The 16,717-nt window shown below is 31.0% G+C and overlaps 1 protein-coding gene across 2 annotated transcripts in view; it reads right to left on the reverse strand.

The window, feature by feature from the left end:
• Positions 1 to 16,717, reverse strand: part of LOC139517271 (putative leucine-rich repeat-containing protein DDB_G0290503) — a 69,588-nt gene that overhangs the window by 3,906 nt on the left and 48,965 nt on the right. The window contains exons 10-21 of one of the 2 annotated variants that reach the window (XM_071308161.1): positions 16,140 to 16,184; positions 12,484 to 12,569; positions 12,073 to 12,120; positions 10,893 to 10,957; positions 8,939 to 8,993; positions 8,195 to 8,326; positions 7,549 to 7,627; positions 6,756 to 6,901; positions 3,732 to 3,828; positions 2,956 to 3,101; positions 2,324 to 2,409; positions 1,570 to 1,648 (exon numbers count right to left, since the gene is read on the reverse strand). In XM_071308161.1, the coding sequence (XP_071164262.1) occupies positions 1,570 to 1,648; positions 2,324 to 2,409; positions 2,956 to 3,101; positions 3,732 to 3,828; positions 6,756 to 6,901; positions 7,549 to 7,627; positions 8,195 to 8,326; positions 8,939 to 8,993; positions 10,893 to 10,957; positions 12,073 to 12,120; positions 12,484 to 12,569; positions 16,140 to 16,184 (1,064 nt within the window). Of the gene's footprint in view, positions 1 to 1,569; positions 1,649 to 2,323; positions 2,410 to 2,955; positions 3,102 to 3,727; positions 3,829 to 6,755; positions 6,902 to 7,548; positions 7,628 to 8,194; positions 8,327 to 8,938; positions 8,994 to 10,892; positions 10,958 to 12,072; positions 12,121 to 12,483; positions 12,570 to 16,139; positions 16,185 to 16,717 lie in introns of both variants that reach the window. The other variant, XM_071308162.1, reaches the window with a different exon arrangement.

The following is a 16,717-nucleotide window of genomic DNA, read 5'->3' on the forward strand; positions in this document are numbered from 1 at the left end:
TGGATAGAACATTAGCAAAATCATTTATTAAATGTTCCTGTCAAAATAGAACACGTGCCTCATTACATAAATATATAAAATGAGATATAAAAATAAACAGAAATTGAATAGATGGCACGTGTCATCGTATTATACACCAAGTCCTTTCAAATGGTTTTATGAAAGGACATAAGAAAACTAGAGGCTCTAAAGAGCCTGTGTCGCTCACCTTGGTCTATGTGAATATTAAACAAAGGACGCAGATGAATTCATGACAAAATTGTGTTTTGGTGATGGTGATGTGTTTGTAAATCTTACTTTACTGAACATTCTTGCTGCTTACAATTATCTCTATCTATAATGAACTTGGCCCAGTAGTTTCAGAGGGGAAGATTTTTGTAAAAGATAACTAAGATTTACGAAAAATGGTTCAAAATTGACTATAAAGGGCAATAACTCCTAAAGGGGTCAACTGACCATTTCAGTCATGTTGACTTATTTGTAAATCTTACTTTGCAGAACATTATTGCTGTTTACAGTTTATCTCTATCTATAATAATATTCAAGATAATAACCAAAAACAGCAAAATTTCCTTAAAATTACCAATTCAGGGGCAGCAACCCAACAACAGGTCGTCTGATTCATCTGAATATTTCAGGGCAGATAGATCTTGACCTGATAATCGATTTTACTACATGTCAGATTTGCTCTAAATGCTTTGGTTTTTGAGTTATAAGCCAAAAACTGAATTTTACCCCTATGTTCTATTTTTACCCGTGGCGGCCATCTTGGTTGGTTGACCAGGTCACGCCACACATTTTTTAAACTAGATACCCCAATGATGATTGTGGCCAAGTTTGGTTTAATTTGGCCCAGTGGTTTCAGAGAAGATTTTTGTAATAGATTACTAAGATTTACGAAAAATGGTTAAAAATTGACTATAAAGGGCAATAACTCCTAAAGGGGTCAACTGACCATTTCAGTCATGTTGACTTATTTGTAAATCTTACTTTGCTGAACATTATTTCTGTTTACAGTTTATCTTTATCTATAATAATATTCAAGATAAATAACCAAAAACAGCAAAATTTCCTTAAAATTACCAATTCAGGGGCAGCAACCCAACAACAGGTTGTCCGATTCATCTGAAAATTCGAGGGCAGATAGATCTTGACCTGATAAACAATTTTACCCCATGTCAGATTTGCTCTAAATGCTTTGGTTTTTGAGTTATAAGCCAAAAACTGCATTTTACCCCTATGTTCTATTTATTAGCCATGGCGGCCATCTTGGTTGATTGAGCTAAAAATGTGTTGGAGGACATGAATGCCCCAGATCAAGCTTTGCAATTTTTCAAGTTCAAAAGGGACATAACTTTGGAATGATAAATGACTGACAACACAAATTACACGAGGTAAACTAAAGTTAAATTGCAGAAACAGAAACTGGATGGTTGCAAGGATGGACTAGTCTAGTCAGTTCATCCTTGCAACCATCCAATGGGCGGTCAATTTTTTTTAACATCATAAACATGAATGCCGATATTCATACCTCAACCCCCCTTATTTCTCATGATGAGTTAAACTTACTGTAGCTTTTCTGTTGCATTTGTTAGACAAAATATCATCTAGGTCTGCAGTAAGTTTGATATCGGATAAATCTGGTGTGCTGTAATAAGTATACAGATGGCTAGGTAAAATATGCAGTGATGAGGCAGCAACCCAACAACAAAATATAAATAAAAAGATAACTGGAGGTATGAAGAAAAAAAAACCACAAAAAACTTCATAAGGTGAATATAATCTTTCACAATAGTAAAGTCATTACTGTCTTCATCTCAGAATTTTCTATAATGAGTGTACAAATTTAAAAGTTAAAGCACTATGCAACAGTTTTTAGTGACAAAGGTTTGAAAACCCATTTTTTAGACTCTTTAATTTGACTTAGGAATTTAAAGTATGCCTTTTGTGAAAATAATTGCAATCACAATTCATGACAATGTTATTTAGTTAATAATTAAAGAACCCTTAGTTTAGTTTAAACATATTCTATTTGCTAAATTAAAGCAAAATGAATTCGACACGTAAATCATACTTATGAAGTCTTCTCCACAAAGAACCCTTGTGAGCATGCTTTCATAACCCCACTTCCCCACATTGTCACTTGGCAAACAAAATGTCCCCACCGATTCAGAAACAGGATGGATAAAATGTTATATTAAATGCACTATATTGTGTGTATATCAAAAGTAGTGATAAACCTTAGAAGATATAGATATAAAGTCAGTACAATAGGGTTTTGATTGCATTTCATCTTTCACAAGTATTCTTGGTTATTTCTTACCTATACATTCCAGGAATATTGCCCCAAAAATATCTTGGCCTGGCTTGTGCTGAAAAATACTTGGCATCCCATAATGCTGGCTGGCACTGAAGAATACAAACAAATAATATCAAATATTTCTTTAATAAATGCAACAAGTACAGTTTTTACTCACATGCCTGCATAAATTTTTTTGTTAGCTGCTAGGCTCGTGTTAAGGATTTCCTAAAATTTTACATTAATTTTAACTATGGATAATTGAAGGGACCATTTGATCCTAAAATCAATAGTGATGTTCTCATCTCACTGGTGCATAATGGCATTATCGAAAAAGTTTGGTAAAAGTAGGGCATATGGTTCAAAAGATAATATTAGGAAACCAAAATTTTCTTCATTCACTAGTTTCTGTGACCTTGAAAACCAATAGGGTTTATTCTCATCCTATCAGTTATTATCAAACCAAGTTTAGTAAAAAAATAAATAATTACAGTTCAAAAGATTTTTCCAAAATATGAAATGTTGAAACCAGGCGTATTATTACACTTCTGCAACCTCGTCACAACTCAGCTTCCTTGCGTTTCCAAATCTTTTGTTACTGGACTGATTTGTGGGTGCATGTGTGTGTAAAATCATCTATTTGCGTTTTTAAATACCTGTAAAAATCTGGATATAACGTCAGAATATTCTCTTCTCATTGAAGCCACATTTTCATACAGCCAGAAGACATGATGGCCGTCAGATAAATTTTGAACATATCTTAGTATACGGAAATAATCAAAGAACAAAAGAGCTGTGCTGCCTGAAAAGACATAATACAAGCAATGCTGTGAGAAACTGCTCACAAAACATCATGCCTCTTAGCTGATCAGAATAACAAATATGTCTAAAGAAATTATGCATTATACTCTCAGCTTGTTTATTATGCATCATACAGTTTAGCTTGTTTGTTTGATTTGTTAAGACAAAAAGTAGAGCATTGACTGAGTTGTTATCTTTAAAGAGAATTAGTAGACATTTTAAGAGTATTGTTTTGTGGGGTTATTTTTGTTTTGTTATCTTCTGCTGACAATTTATGTCAAAGGCAGAAAACTAGATAGGTTTAATGACCAAAAGACAGTATCCAGTTTTTTCAGACTTAATAGATAAATGGTTTTTTTTTAGTTTTTTTTTTTTAAGTAAACAAGAAGATACAGTCAGAGGTTAAAGTTTGTTACCCATTAATTACTTTTGTCAAACCTTTATAGCTTAATGAAAATTTGGCAGATTTATTTTTAATGATTTTGACCCTACACTTCACCACTGCAACACAATGTATGACGTTAAAAGCACCCTACACAAAATGCAACAGCACATTAGTCTAGTTAAATATCTGTACCTACATATTATGATATTTTTAAATTTAATTAGTTTTAAAAAAAACATGACTTACTGAAATCAGAAAAACCTTTTCTAACTGGATTGGCTAAAGACAGATCATTACATGGGGATCCACCAATCACCAAGTCTATTGGACTAATTTCTTTTAACTGTAACAAATCAAATCAAATCAAATCAAAGTTTTATTTATTGTCGATACATAGTAAACAAAGTAACACAAGCTCAAGTGAGCTTTCAAAATCGACATTACAATAGATTACACACAAGCATATAACAAAACACACATATTAAGACAAACATACATACATTACAGTAGGATATTAAAAGCAAATACATGACATAAGCAAATAAAATAATACTGTTCATGCAGATAAAAATATAAAATCATAGCTAGCTAATTTTAGTATTTAAAAAAAAAAGGGGGGAAGCAAAGCTATGCTCAAATCACTAATGGCATGCATTACATTGGCATGAGCTGCCATTCCAGTTCTGTATTAGATTGGAAAATTGAGTTAAAGAATTTTCCTGTCTTATGTGGTTTGGCAGCTCATTCCATAATTGTGCAACACTGAAACCAAATGATTTTAACCCGTATCTTGTAGTTATAACTTTTGGTATGTCAGCTGTTTCCTTAGATCTAAAATTATGTCGAGTTTTAATATTTATTAGGTCATGAGGATGACTGGGACTTTTCTTGTGTACAATTTTAAATGTTTCAATTACAATGGTTCTAAGTCTGCGAATTTTTAAAGATGGAAGTTTAGAAGTCAAAAGTAAAATTTCATGACTGCTTATATAGTCTTTATATATGAAGCAGAGAGCTCTTTCCTGTATTTTTTCAATTTTTTGCATATTTTTTTCACTACAGAAATGCCAAATTACCAGACAATAATTAAAATTTGAAAGAATGAAAGAGTAGTAAGCTGTTAGACTTCCCAACCTGTTTAGATATTTGCCAATACGTTTAAGAATGTTTAGTTGTTTAGAAGCTTTTTTACAAATTTGTAAGATATGTTTATCAAAATTTAGTTCAAAATCTATCGTTACACCAAGGAGTTTAACATCTTCATCACATGAAATTTATTGCCTTCTAAATTAAAAGTTAAATTATAATTTTTAGTCTTTTTCCCAATAGCAATGGCCTGGAACTTATCCGGATTTGCTTTCATTAAATTTTGTGAAAACCATTTTATCATTTTTTTCACTGTCATTTTCAAGTGTTTTTACTAAATTATCTACATTATTGTCACAGTAAGACAGGGTATTATCATCTGCATAATTATATATTGTACTGTCTTGTCACAGTAGAAAATATCATTTATAAAGACATTAAACAACACTGGACCAAGAATTGACCCTTTAGGGACCCCCTTTATTAGTATTTCCCAGTAACAGTAAGTGTTGCCAATCTTTATACGTGGCCTCCTATTTACAAGGTAACTTTTAAATAATTTTAACGAGCTTTCAGAGACGCCATAAGCCTCTAGTTTTAATAAAAGTAAATCGTGGGGTAAACAGTCGAAGGCTTTTGATAGATCCATTAGTATGGCAGCAATATATTTATTTTCATCGAGAGCTTTTTTCCAATCTTCTATAATTTTTAATAACGCTGTTTGAAAACCAAAACCAGAACGAAAAGCTGACAAAAGGGGATTAAAATGTTTTTAGAAATTCCATTACTTGATCTTGAATTGCTCGCTCATGAAATTTTGAAATAGCTGTTAGCACACTTACAGGACGGTAATTACCTTTTCAAGGGTGTTGTTCTTTTTGAAAATTGGGGCTACTTGGGCAGATTTAAGTTTTTCTGGGAAGATTTAAGTTTTCAAAAGATTTATTAATTAACATTTTAATAGGACTTGCAATAGCTGATTGTGCTAGCTTTATGATTTTAGAAGAAATACCATCATACCCTGTAGCCTTTTTTACATTTAATTTGTTTATCTGTTTATTGACAAAATCATCTGTTACTGGTGTAAAAACTAGTTCTTCTTTATTTATTCTGTTCTTCTCAATTTGTTTAATGCTTGGATGGTTTTTGTCAATTTTTTTACTACTGTCTCCAATGTTTTTAGCAACATTTACAAAGAAATTGTTAAATATTTCAGAGACTTCCTGAGGTTCACTGACTATTTTATAATTTTCACACAGAATTATGTTGTTATTTGTTTTTATACCTTTATTTGATAAAAAATGGTTTAATTGTTGGCTAAAAAGTGGTTGATTTTGGTCCACCAGCTGTTATTTCAAAAAAATATGTTTTTATAGAATTTTTCTTCATTTTTGTTATAAGATTTCTTTGTTTTCTATACATTTCCCAGTTTGCATCAGTTTTACATTTCTGGAATTTATTATAATACATTCTTTTTTTTATAAATTGCATTTCTTAAGTTCTTATTCATGTAAGGTACAGGTGATACAATATGTTTGTCAACAACAATAAGAAATTCTTTCTCAAAGTTTGAATAATATTTTTTTCAAGCTCTAATGCATGCAAATCTTTAATAAATTGTTCATTATCAAAATCCTTGAAACTTCTGTACTGGATAAGATCTCTCTTAAATTTAGGGATATGCCCTTTAAGTTGAAAGGAAATTATATTCTGGACATCACTAAGACCACAACAGAAATTTGTAATGTTTTGACAGTACTCTGGTCTATTGGTAAGTATTACATCAATAAGGGTTGGGGGTGAATTTTGTGTAAAACATGTAGCATTTTTTACTAAATTTGTATAATCAAAAACATCACACATTGTATTTAAAGGAACACATTTTTCTGCCTCAAGACAATTATAGTTCAAATCATCAATAATAATCACAATATTAATAGAAAACAATAATAGAAGTCTACTAATCAATAAATGTAACAACACTTACATCCAAAAATAATTAGTTTACTTCTAAACTAGTACTTTATAACAGAGAAGGGTGCTACTCATATGTCTTGAATGAAAAAGAAAGAGGGCCACATATTACCAGTAGAAGACATAAACTGAGCAAACAAATCTTATCTGGATTGTTACAGATAAAAACAAGTTATTTTAATGAGCTGTCAACAATGTTGGACATCTTACCTTTTCTTCAGTTAATTTGGTCACATCCCCAATAGGAGTCACAGTATCACCATAATGAAAGGATGTTACTAGTAAGGAATCCTGGTCTATTTCAGAAGTGTAGTATACTTCAACGTCCAGTCCTAATGAATCTAATATCACCTTTCCTGTGGTCAATAGAAACTTTACATAGAAAATCATTTACTTAACAAAAATAAAACTAGATGTATCAGTACATTACAAAGGCCCCACCAGAAGACTCTTTACAAAAATACGGTAAAAGAATAAGTAATTATTGCCCCTGCTCCTTTCAGCCTGTAAATTTTTGAACAGGTGTATCAAAATCGACTAAATCAGAAGATCTCAAAAGGTCTTTAAAACAGAAAGTTGAATAGATAGTTTTCTGATTCTTGTAAGCAAAGAATTTTATTAAGTTTGGAATTTACAACACTTAATTTGAAATTTTGGGACACTCAACTACAATAAATTCAGTAAATATTGCGTGCATTTATTATTGCGATTTTAATTTTGCAATATTGAGAAAATCCTGTTTAATTCATATACAAAATTTCAAAATGTGAGTTTAAATTATTGCGATTATAATCCTGTCACATTTTTCGCAATATTTTCTGAATTTACAGTATTGCAAGTTTTCTTCCATTTAACAAAATTTTAAGGGTTATTTTGGTGATGTCCAATCATGGCAGGCATATAGCAATAAGGTGTATTCCAAATTCTTCCTTTTATGATACACCTTGCCCAAATACACTTGCTTTAACCATTTGTTCTAAGGCTAACAACTTTTTATACAAACCAGTTCCAATTCCATCAAACAGGGAGAGAACTCTTAGTTTTTTCTTTTCTCCTACTAGGAGGTAACTCAAATCCTGCTCCTGTAAGAAATAAAAGAAATTTTGTTTTATTGTGAAACATAGATTTCAGAAGTTGATTCATTTCAAATTATTTTTACATTTTCTACTCCCCAAGAAATGTTACAAAAGCTTGTGGTAAAAAAACATTTGGCTATGTGAACTGGTATGAGATCTTTGAACAGCCTATATCATGCAATCATTGGCCAGAAAAATGTTGTGTTAAATGATCCCTTTAGAAGTTGTTGCAAATTTTGAGCATTTCATTTTAAACAGTAGCATCTTAGCAATGAAACATTTGTCTTTGATAAGCCATAGCTCATATACCAGACAGACATAAACTTGCATACCAATTATGTTTAACATATGAAAAATTATTGAGGAAAATCTTTCATGTTTTTATTAAACTCTTTTACAGGACACATTTCCAAAAGTCATAAATTTCATGATCCCAATTCAAAATGTTAGATATTTTTCTCTCAAAACTAAAAACAAGATAAAGTTCCATATAACATGTTAGATGGACAAACTAAAATTAAATGAATCCAATCGTCAAATTTTATTGAACAAATCTTGCATACAATAACAAACCTGTACTTGATAGCCTGCGTTATACAGTCTAAGAATATTACGCATCCAGTCAGTTTTAGGCATTAAATAGCCATGTGTTTCCAGAGAATATGGACGACACAAAAAGCATTTCCATGGATCAGCTTGTTTTATCTGTAAATATACATGCAGAACATAAAATTGGTCATTCTATCTTAACAGGATAAAAATATTTCTTTTTTTTGGGCAAGTAAAATTTTAGGATTACTGGCCCAAATGATATAGTACAAGCCCAAATATTTTGAACAAGTTTTTATAGTAAAAAGTAAAGAAAAATCAAATAAGGACCAATAATTTATTATTTCTATTCCTCAATGAGTCCTTCCCTCTCGACTTCCCTGCACATTGCCCAAAAGACACCTGCTTCTGAACTGTAGTCCTCGTAGTCAGAATAGTCTTGAGTCTTCACATGATCCCAATATAAGACATTTTGGAACCGCCTTTTCCCTCTATTTTGTTCATATCTTTAAAGAAAAATGTGAAGAAATTGTAAGACCTCTCACCCCATTTCTGACATTTCCAATTTCAGAAAAGTTAACATAATTAAAAAGTATTCCTCTGCTAAAAAAATGCAGCTTGTTTTGTCAGAACATTCCTAGTTATTGGCCATTTCAGGCACTGTGAGTCTAATTTTGTAGGTCACATTTAAGGAAAAGAGGACAGGATTGAAACATTGAGAAAGACTCTCAGTTATATTACAAAAAGCAATGACATATTTCAATTCACCTTTTCAACATGGTCTTCCCCTACAAACAGTCGTATACATTCCAAGCAATATACACTGTAAAAGAAATAATGAACTAAATTAAATAGAAGTATATACAGTAGATTCCGGTTATTTGCATAGCCTATTTGTCAGACAAAATTATGCAATAAAGCGGAGTATGCTTATATCCGAAATGCCAAATGACAGAGTCAAATAACATCGATAGAAAAGATCAGTAAAAGAAATCCCTGAAGAAAGATGAACGTCTGTAATCCACATACAATATACTGAATGTTGATTTATTCTAATAAAAAATTTATGTCTACTCTAGTGTCATATGTGTTATTTTATTTTGTTTCTTTAAATAAAGATTATAAACACATTTAGTTTTAGTTTTAATATTTGCATTCCGACTTTCCTTTACCTGGGATACGAAAATAAACTGTTCTAAAAATAGATTTGTTTCTGTGACCCATATGTACAATGTACATTGTTAGGCTTTGATTAAAATAAACTTTTAAACAATACTTCACAATTTATAATTGTTTTAACAATAGATGTGTAATGAATTGCTGTTGATATGCAGTTGGGAAGTAACAACTTGTTAGTTTCGTATATGCAAAGCAGTAATGGTGGGGCCCTGTACGGGTTAATTGCTGGACACAAGTGTTGAAAGTGAAAAAATATAATAATTAAAAGTAAATTCTCTTTTCATAAAATATTAAAAACAAATGATTGATGTATAAAATTCTTTAACCATATGTAAATGCCCTATAATATTAACATTAATACAGATCACCCCAAGCCCAATAGAGTTCACATTGGTTATGATCGATAATTATCAGGAGTTTTTGTTTTAAAAACTAACCCCAAATGTAATCTATGGACAATTGTTTAAATCCAATCAATTATTAACACCCTTTGAAGTAGAATGGTCAGTGTTTTTACAACAATTATCTGTTTGACATTTTTATGACCTCGAGGTTTAAAATAGAACATGGGAAACTTTACCTGTGTAGACATCGAGGTTTATTTTCAAATCAAATTCCATAATATAAACACGAAAGAAACTGTTTTAAAACTTTATTTCAATAACACAAAAGTAAATATGAAATAATAACGAAAATAAGGTTGCATTCAAGAAAAATATACTTACCAAATGACCGTTTCCGGTCAAAAATCTCGTCAGTTTTAACTAAGCATATCTAGACGGCAATAATTTTCTATGCAATAAACCGAAAGGCCTCTTGAAGAGCTATGCATATAACCCGACAATTTAACATTAGATGAATGGGAAATGGTTTTGTGCAGGAGAAAACTATGCAATTAACCGAATTATGCTATTAAGCGGTATGCAATTAAGTGGAATCGACTGTATGCATTTATAATACATTCTTTGAAATTAGCTGACAATCCAACAAATTTCTGAAGACTTTTCATTCATATTTTTTGCTTGAAAACTAGTGTTTAAAATTTGAAATTGTAGGGTGAAAAATTTTACTTTCTCAGAATAAAACTTCTAATAGATATATGCAAACAGAAAGGTCTTCTTTATTTTGGTTACAAGTTCCTACATTTCATGTTTTTGAAATAACCCTTACAATTGAAACAATACTTCCCAATTGTCTTTTTCTGATATTTGTTTTTACACTACCACAACATTTGCAGAATACATATCTATTTCTCAAGGTTTTTTTAATAAATGAATGAAAATATGATTTTTTCAGCCGTATTCAAATACCGGTACCGTATAGAGGGTTATTTTTGCGGGTGCTAAATTTCGCGATTTTCATTGAATAAGGTATACAAATTATTTTGGCGGATTCAAAACTTTTATCAATACAGTTGCATATACACTTTTAAATTGGCAGAATTTATTTCAGCGATTTTGTTCTATCCGCGAAAATTAGCAAAACTTTACAACCAACGAAAATAACCTGCAATACGGTAGTAAACTTATCTGACAATACTTACTTGTTGCACTCTGATTCCTCACAGACGAACAACTTTCCACCACTGGAGCACACAATGCAAAACATCTGTTAATCAAAAATTATATATATCTGATATTCTATTGCATATAAAATAAGGAGATGCTGAATGAATGAAACAGATGTAAGCAAGCAACACAGAGAAAAACCCAAAATGCAGTCAGCATTCAAAGGCCCTACGATGAAAAATATGAAACAAATCAAAAGAGAAAACTAACATATCTATTACTAATTACCAGTAGATCAGAAACTAAGAAATCTAAAAGTCTGACAAATATATATTAATAAAATATGTCATATATCAGTACTTTTAGTTCTAATCGGTTCATAAAAGTTACCATCTGCTGGCAATACAAAAAGTGTCAATATGAAAGTACAAATTCTATTGATTTTTTTTTAACTCCAATGGTCTTAATTCAGCTAAAATTGGTCAAGCCCTAAAAAACCTCCAAAATTCAAATCTCAAGTCAAAATTATAAACAAATGTACAAAAAATATAGAATGAAAGATGTCAGAATCATTATATGTACCAGCCACTTAGAAGTGGTGGCAAAAGAAATGACAAATGGACAGAAAAAAGTGCAAAGCTAAATCTATGCAACTCTTGAATTTGATGTGAGGCTTAATTATAACATATTTTATCGTTACTCGATTGTGCTTAGGCCAAATAAATGTGTGGTTCCAGTTACATACTTTTAAAAAATAGGGTTGGTAGGTCGGCAATTTTTTTTTTTTTTTTTTATTTTTTTTTTTTGAATGTCAAAATCCGGAAAAAAAATCGTGTGTTTACCAAAATTGTTTCCGGTATTATACACGCCCCAACCGGAAGTCCACCGTTTTTACATGTGTTTGGTTGTAAAATAAACAGTCATGATACCTTTTTAGTTAATTTTGTTGCATTCTGTTATGAATTCTTGCATTTTAGCCATAACAGATACTTGTGATGGAAATTCGGATGACAGAAATCTATGAATTTAATTATTTTAATTCACAATCCTCAAAATTTGATTGTTTGAAAATTTATTTTTCAGAAATGAAAAAAAAAGTTCTAAGGTCAGGGGGTTTTAACTAGGGTCGGTCGGGTTATTGGAACCACACATATATTTTTATTTGGCCTTAGTTCTTTACATAGTCAAACTCCATGTTTAGAAGTAAATACTTACCCCTGTGCCATCCTCTCCAACAGCAAAGAAAGATTCTATCAATTCTTGCTACAAATAAAAAATTGGGGAAAATTTATATTAAAATGATTTGCCACTACAACATGATAGCAAATTGATGTGACCTTGAACTTTTGAACCCCAAATCAATAGGCTTCTTCTCACTCACTATTCCGAAAACCTTTCCAAGTTTCATTCTGATCAAGCAAGGGTAACTCAAGTTTTCATACACAAACTTTTATTCTGAATGCATAGCTTGACATTTGGATGGACATATTGGCAGACAAAGCTTATAATGACTATTGCTCCTGAATTTTTTTCTGGAGCATAATAGAAGATTGTAACTAATATAAATCAAATATTATATAAAGAAGAATAAGTATACCTAACTGTTCGTTCCATCTAATTACTGACCTTGCACTCTTTACACAATCCTCCCACAAATAATGGATGTTGATGTATGACCTCTTGTGTGATATCATTACAGGAGATACAGATTTCTGGAGATATATGAAAATACAAATAAAATACAAATAGACTTAAGTTTATTTTAAAACAGACTTTAAAAGGCAACATGTTGAATATTTTGCTTCCACTTTAAAAGTTTGAAGAAAGAGATAATAACATGAATCTGGGTCTATAGCACAGTGAGTTTTTCCCTCACTTAAGTGAGTTGCAAAATATGGATTGGTTTATATTTCAAAAAGTTCCCATAAGATATCTTGTAATTTTATGTTAACCTTAATTTGTAAATGTGTTTTCACAAAGGGTTATGTATAGTTTAAAAATTTTTCTCATGATGATCTCAATAAATGACATTCACTTACTCTGTTATGGATATTAGGCCAATTAAAATTAGTTGATAGATTTTCATCCCCGCCCGCCCCTCTGAAATCGTCCTGCCCCGATTTTTTTTATTTTGAAAAATTTACGATTTCCAGATTTTGTTCATTTCCGTTGCCAGTAATCGTCAATCATTTCGTTTCATTCACAACTTCCTTTTTCAAATTTCTTGTTTCGAGTACTTTCAAACGATTATGTTGACATATTCTGCTGCTCAATGATGACAATATCATCTACCGAGAATAGAGATAATTTACCAGAAGGGCATGAAATATTTGGGTTATGAGTAATACGCTGTGTCGAAGAAAGGAAATTGTGGTATGTCACAAATAGGAAATTTCTGTCATTAGAAAACCATGGATTTTTTTTATAATTCATTGACTTTGTGTCAGCAAATTTGGGCTGTGAATGATTTCCAAAGCGAAAGAATCGTGGAAAACATTGGTACAAAAACATAACCAGATTAAAAAAATTGACACAAGCACAAACTTATGTTAGATCTGACCGTAGTTTGAGTTAAAAGTCGGCAAACATACACATTGTGTTGTAGAAAGCCCTCAGATTTACCCATGGCTATTGTTTTTGTTGTAAAACACCAAACACCCTCTGTCCCAATACCCTGAAAAGTATCATAAAACTTCTTGATTTACATTAATAATTATATTTGCTTCTTGCATAAGAATCTTAAAAGCACCTACCCTACTATTTCCAACAATGTTTTGAGTTTTCATTTCATTCATAATACTTGTGTTGCATACCAATGCATTTGCATCATTTTATGGAGACTACAAACCATTGCTTAGACAGCAAAATAGATTTGGAGTTGGTAGTCCAACTGAAGAATGAATTTCTCCATGATTTTACTGTTTATTGAAAATAGGTTTCTAAAGTAGCAATTACATGTAGAACAGTGGTAGCCAATCAGAGATATTTATTTAAGACTTTGAAAAATTATGTACGGTTCTTTTTACATGTATACACATGTACATGATATAAGCTAATTGTAACACTTGCATATAATTATATGAAGTTAATGTAACAAAATGGTTTCATATTAAAAATTTTAAAAAATTAAACCCTCCCACCCGCCCCATTTTTTTCAAAACTTTGGATGAAAATCTACTAATTAGTTTTAGTTGGTCTTATACTAATGCTTCCTTGTCTACTATATACTAAATACAAAATACATCGTTTAAATTAAATAAATTTTAATTCAGCCGATTTTCTATTCCAAATTCAAGTATGAAGTTTATTAGCCATGTTTAGATTGTATATTTTCCCCTTATGTTAATGCAAATTTTCTGCAATATTGTGGCAAACATATCCAGTAATGTTGGGCAGAATCAATTTGCGCCAATTGCAGTTTTGAAAAGGTATAAATTGCGCCACTCTCTTTTATTTTGATGGTATTATTGCGAACCCTATCTTAGTTTTCCATAGATTCACCTGCAAGTTACCTGTCCATTTAAACTTTTGTAAGTCCTATTGTCCCATCTAACAAATACAACAGGTATTGTTCTCTGTGTAGTTTATTCACTCAGACCTTTAAATTTCTTCTAGGAGAAATATATCACTCATTGATTAATTTACCTGACCAAAAAATTATCTTCTTTTTTTATTGAAATACTTCTAATAACTCACATAAACTGTATGCAATATTGTATTTATTCAATATTATCATTAATATATTTTCAATCTGTTCAATATAAAATCTGGTTTAATACTAAAAAGTTTATTTCAGACACATTTTTTAGTATTTTCCAATGAATTTACATGTTTTTGTTGTTGTTCATTTATAGACTTATGTTTATGAAGACCTTAATTTAAAAATAATAATATTCAATTTTTTATTTATCAAACACACAAAAATATTGAATATTTGATCAGAAATCAACTTTTAATTTTTGAATCAGTATTACAAATGTAATATTGAACACATTAAAAACGAGTTACTCCAGGTATCGAATAAATACAACACCACATGCAGTTTTGTGAGTCCTTACTTAGTATTGGTACAGGTATTTTTTCTTCATTGACAGTTCAATTTTTTACTCAGGTAGATTAATCAATGAGTGATATATTTCTCCTAGAAGAAATTTAAAGGTCTGAGTGAATAAACTACACAGAGAACAATACCTGTTGTATTTGTTAGATGGGACAATAGAACTGCCAAAAGTTTAAATGGACAGGTAACTTGCAGGTGAATCTATGGAAAACTACGATAGGGTTCGCAATAAATGCGCCAATAAATGAAATGAAATTGCGCCACATTTACCTGTAAATATTTTTTACTTAATATATCATACCTGTACATGTTTTACCTACACCATACATGTACGATTATTACAATTTCCACTTAAGATTTAATTGAACACTCATCAAATTTAAGAAAACTCACCAAAAAAAAAATTGTTTAGTAATAGAATATTTTTTCACAAGTCAAGAGTGTCTGATATACCATTCAAGAAAATAGAGTCTGATAGAGGAAAAACCCGTCATCATTGTTGAAGAACACAAAATTCCGTCAGGCATTTGTACAGAAAATGAGAAATAAGGTGGAGATGTAACAGTTAAGGAAAACTGGAGAAATAAGGTGGAGATGTAGTTAAGTCTTGTTGTGCTAGGTTATCCACAGATGAATTGTGTACAATTATTTTGAATGGAGAATTAGATTATTATATGTCATGAAACAAAAGTCCAGAAATAAGAACGTCAAATTTTGAGAACTGCGTGCAAAAGAAAAGCAACCATTATGTTGCCAGAGCGACCTTCAAAAATCAAAAAAAAAAGAGCTCTTCAAAATTGAAGAAGAAAATTTAGAAAAGAAAGATTTAAAATATGTGCGTCAGTCAATGTATATGGAGAGAATAAAACTGCTCAACCTAAAAGTCAAGCAGAATTTCACAGAATATTGGATGATATTGGTGTTGTTACAAACAAAGATGATGACTTTGTGTTGTGTAACGAGCCAGAAAGCGAGATAATTTTATTAGGATGATTATTTTATTGGCGCAAATGATACCTATAGTTTTGAAAATTAGGTGGCGAAAAAGAAGTATTGGCGCAATTAAGTTGTGGCACAAATGAGTTAATTTTTGGCACAAAAAGATATCGCCCGTAATGTTTACCTGCAGTCAAAGCTGAAAAGGGCAACAGACTCCAAAAATTATGTGATATGAATAGCTGATTAAGGGCCATTAACAATAATGAAAAAAGTAAAGTCATACCTTCAAGTTTTCTTTCTTTGCTTTTTACTTCATCAAGGGCATCACCTGGATAAAAAACATATTTTTTTATATCCCTTATCAAAATTACACAATGTTAACTTTGTGATATGGAATTATGCAGTAAGTAAAGTAATGCATGAAACACCTCAACATACATGTGACAGAGTTGTCAAGCCACAACTGGAGATTTGGAAATTTTCAGCTGGAGTTTAGGTCTCAAAACTGGAGATTTATTATTGACCTTTTATCGACGTACGCAATGATTTTTTTGTGTGTTTAAACTGCATATCTTCCTTTTTTTTTGGTTAAAGGAACAATAATTCCATACCTTTCAACACCTGATACTTGATAAAAATAGAAGATAAGGGGTTTTCAAAAATTTATTCATTATGTATAATTCAAAATAAAGTGATCAGCCATCATACATAGTTGGCAAAAAGTATCTCTGATAAAGCTAAATTGTCAACTTTGGTACCACTACTGGCTTGTAACAGAAGGTGTTAAATTGATAGATATGTAGGCTTGCTGGTTGGTAGCTGTCTCCATAAGTGTGGTCAAGTCATTGGGGCCATCATAGT

This window comes from Mytilus edulis, chromosome 3 (genome assembly GCF_963676685.1).
Source record: "Mytilus edulis chromosome 3, xbMytEdul2.2, whole genome shotgun sequence".
In the NCBI taxonomy this organism is placed as follows: domain Eukaryota; kingdom Metazoa; phylum Mollusca; class Bivalvia; order Mytilida; family Mytilidae; genus Mytilus; species Mytilus edulis.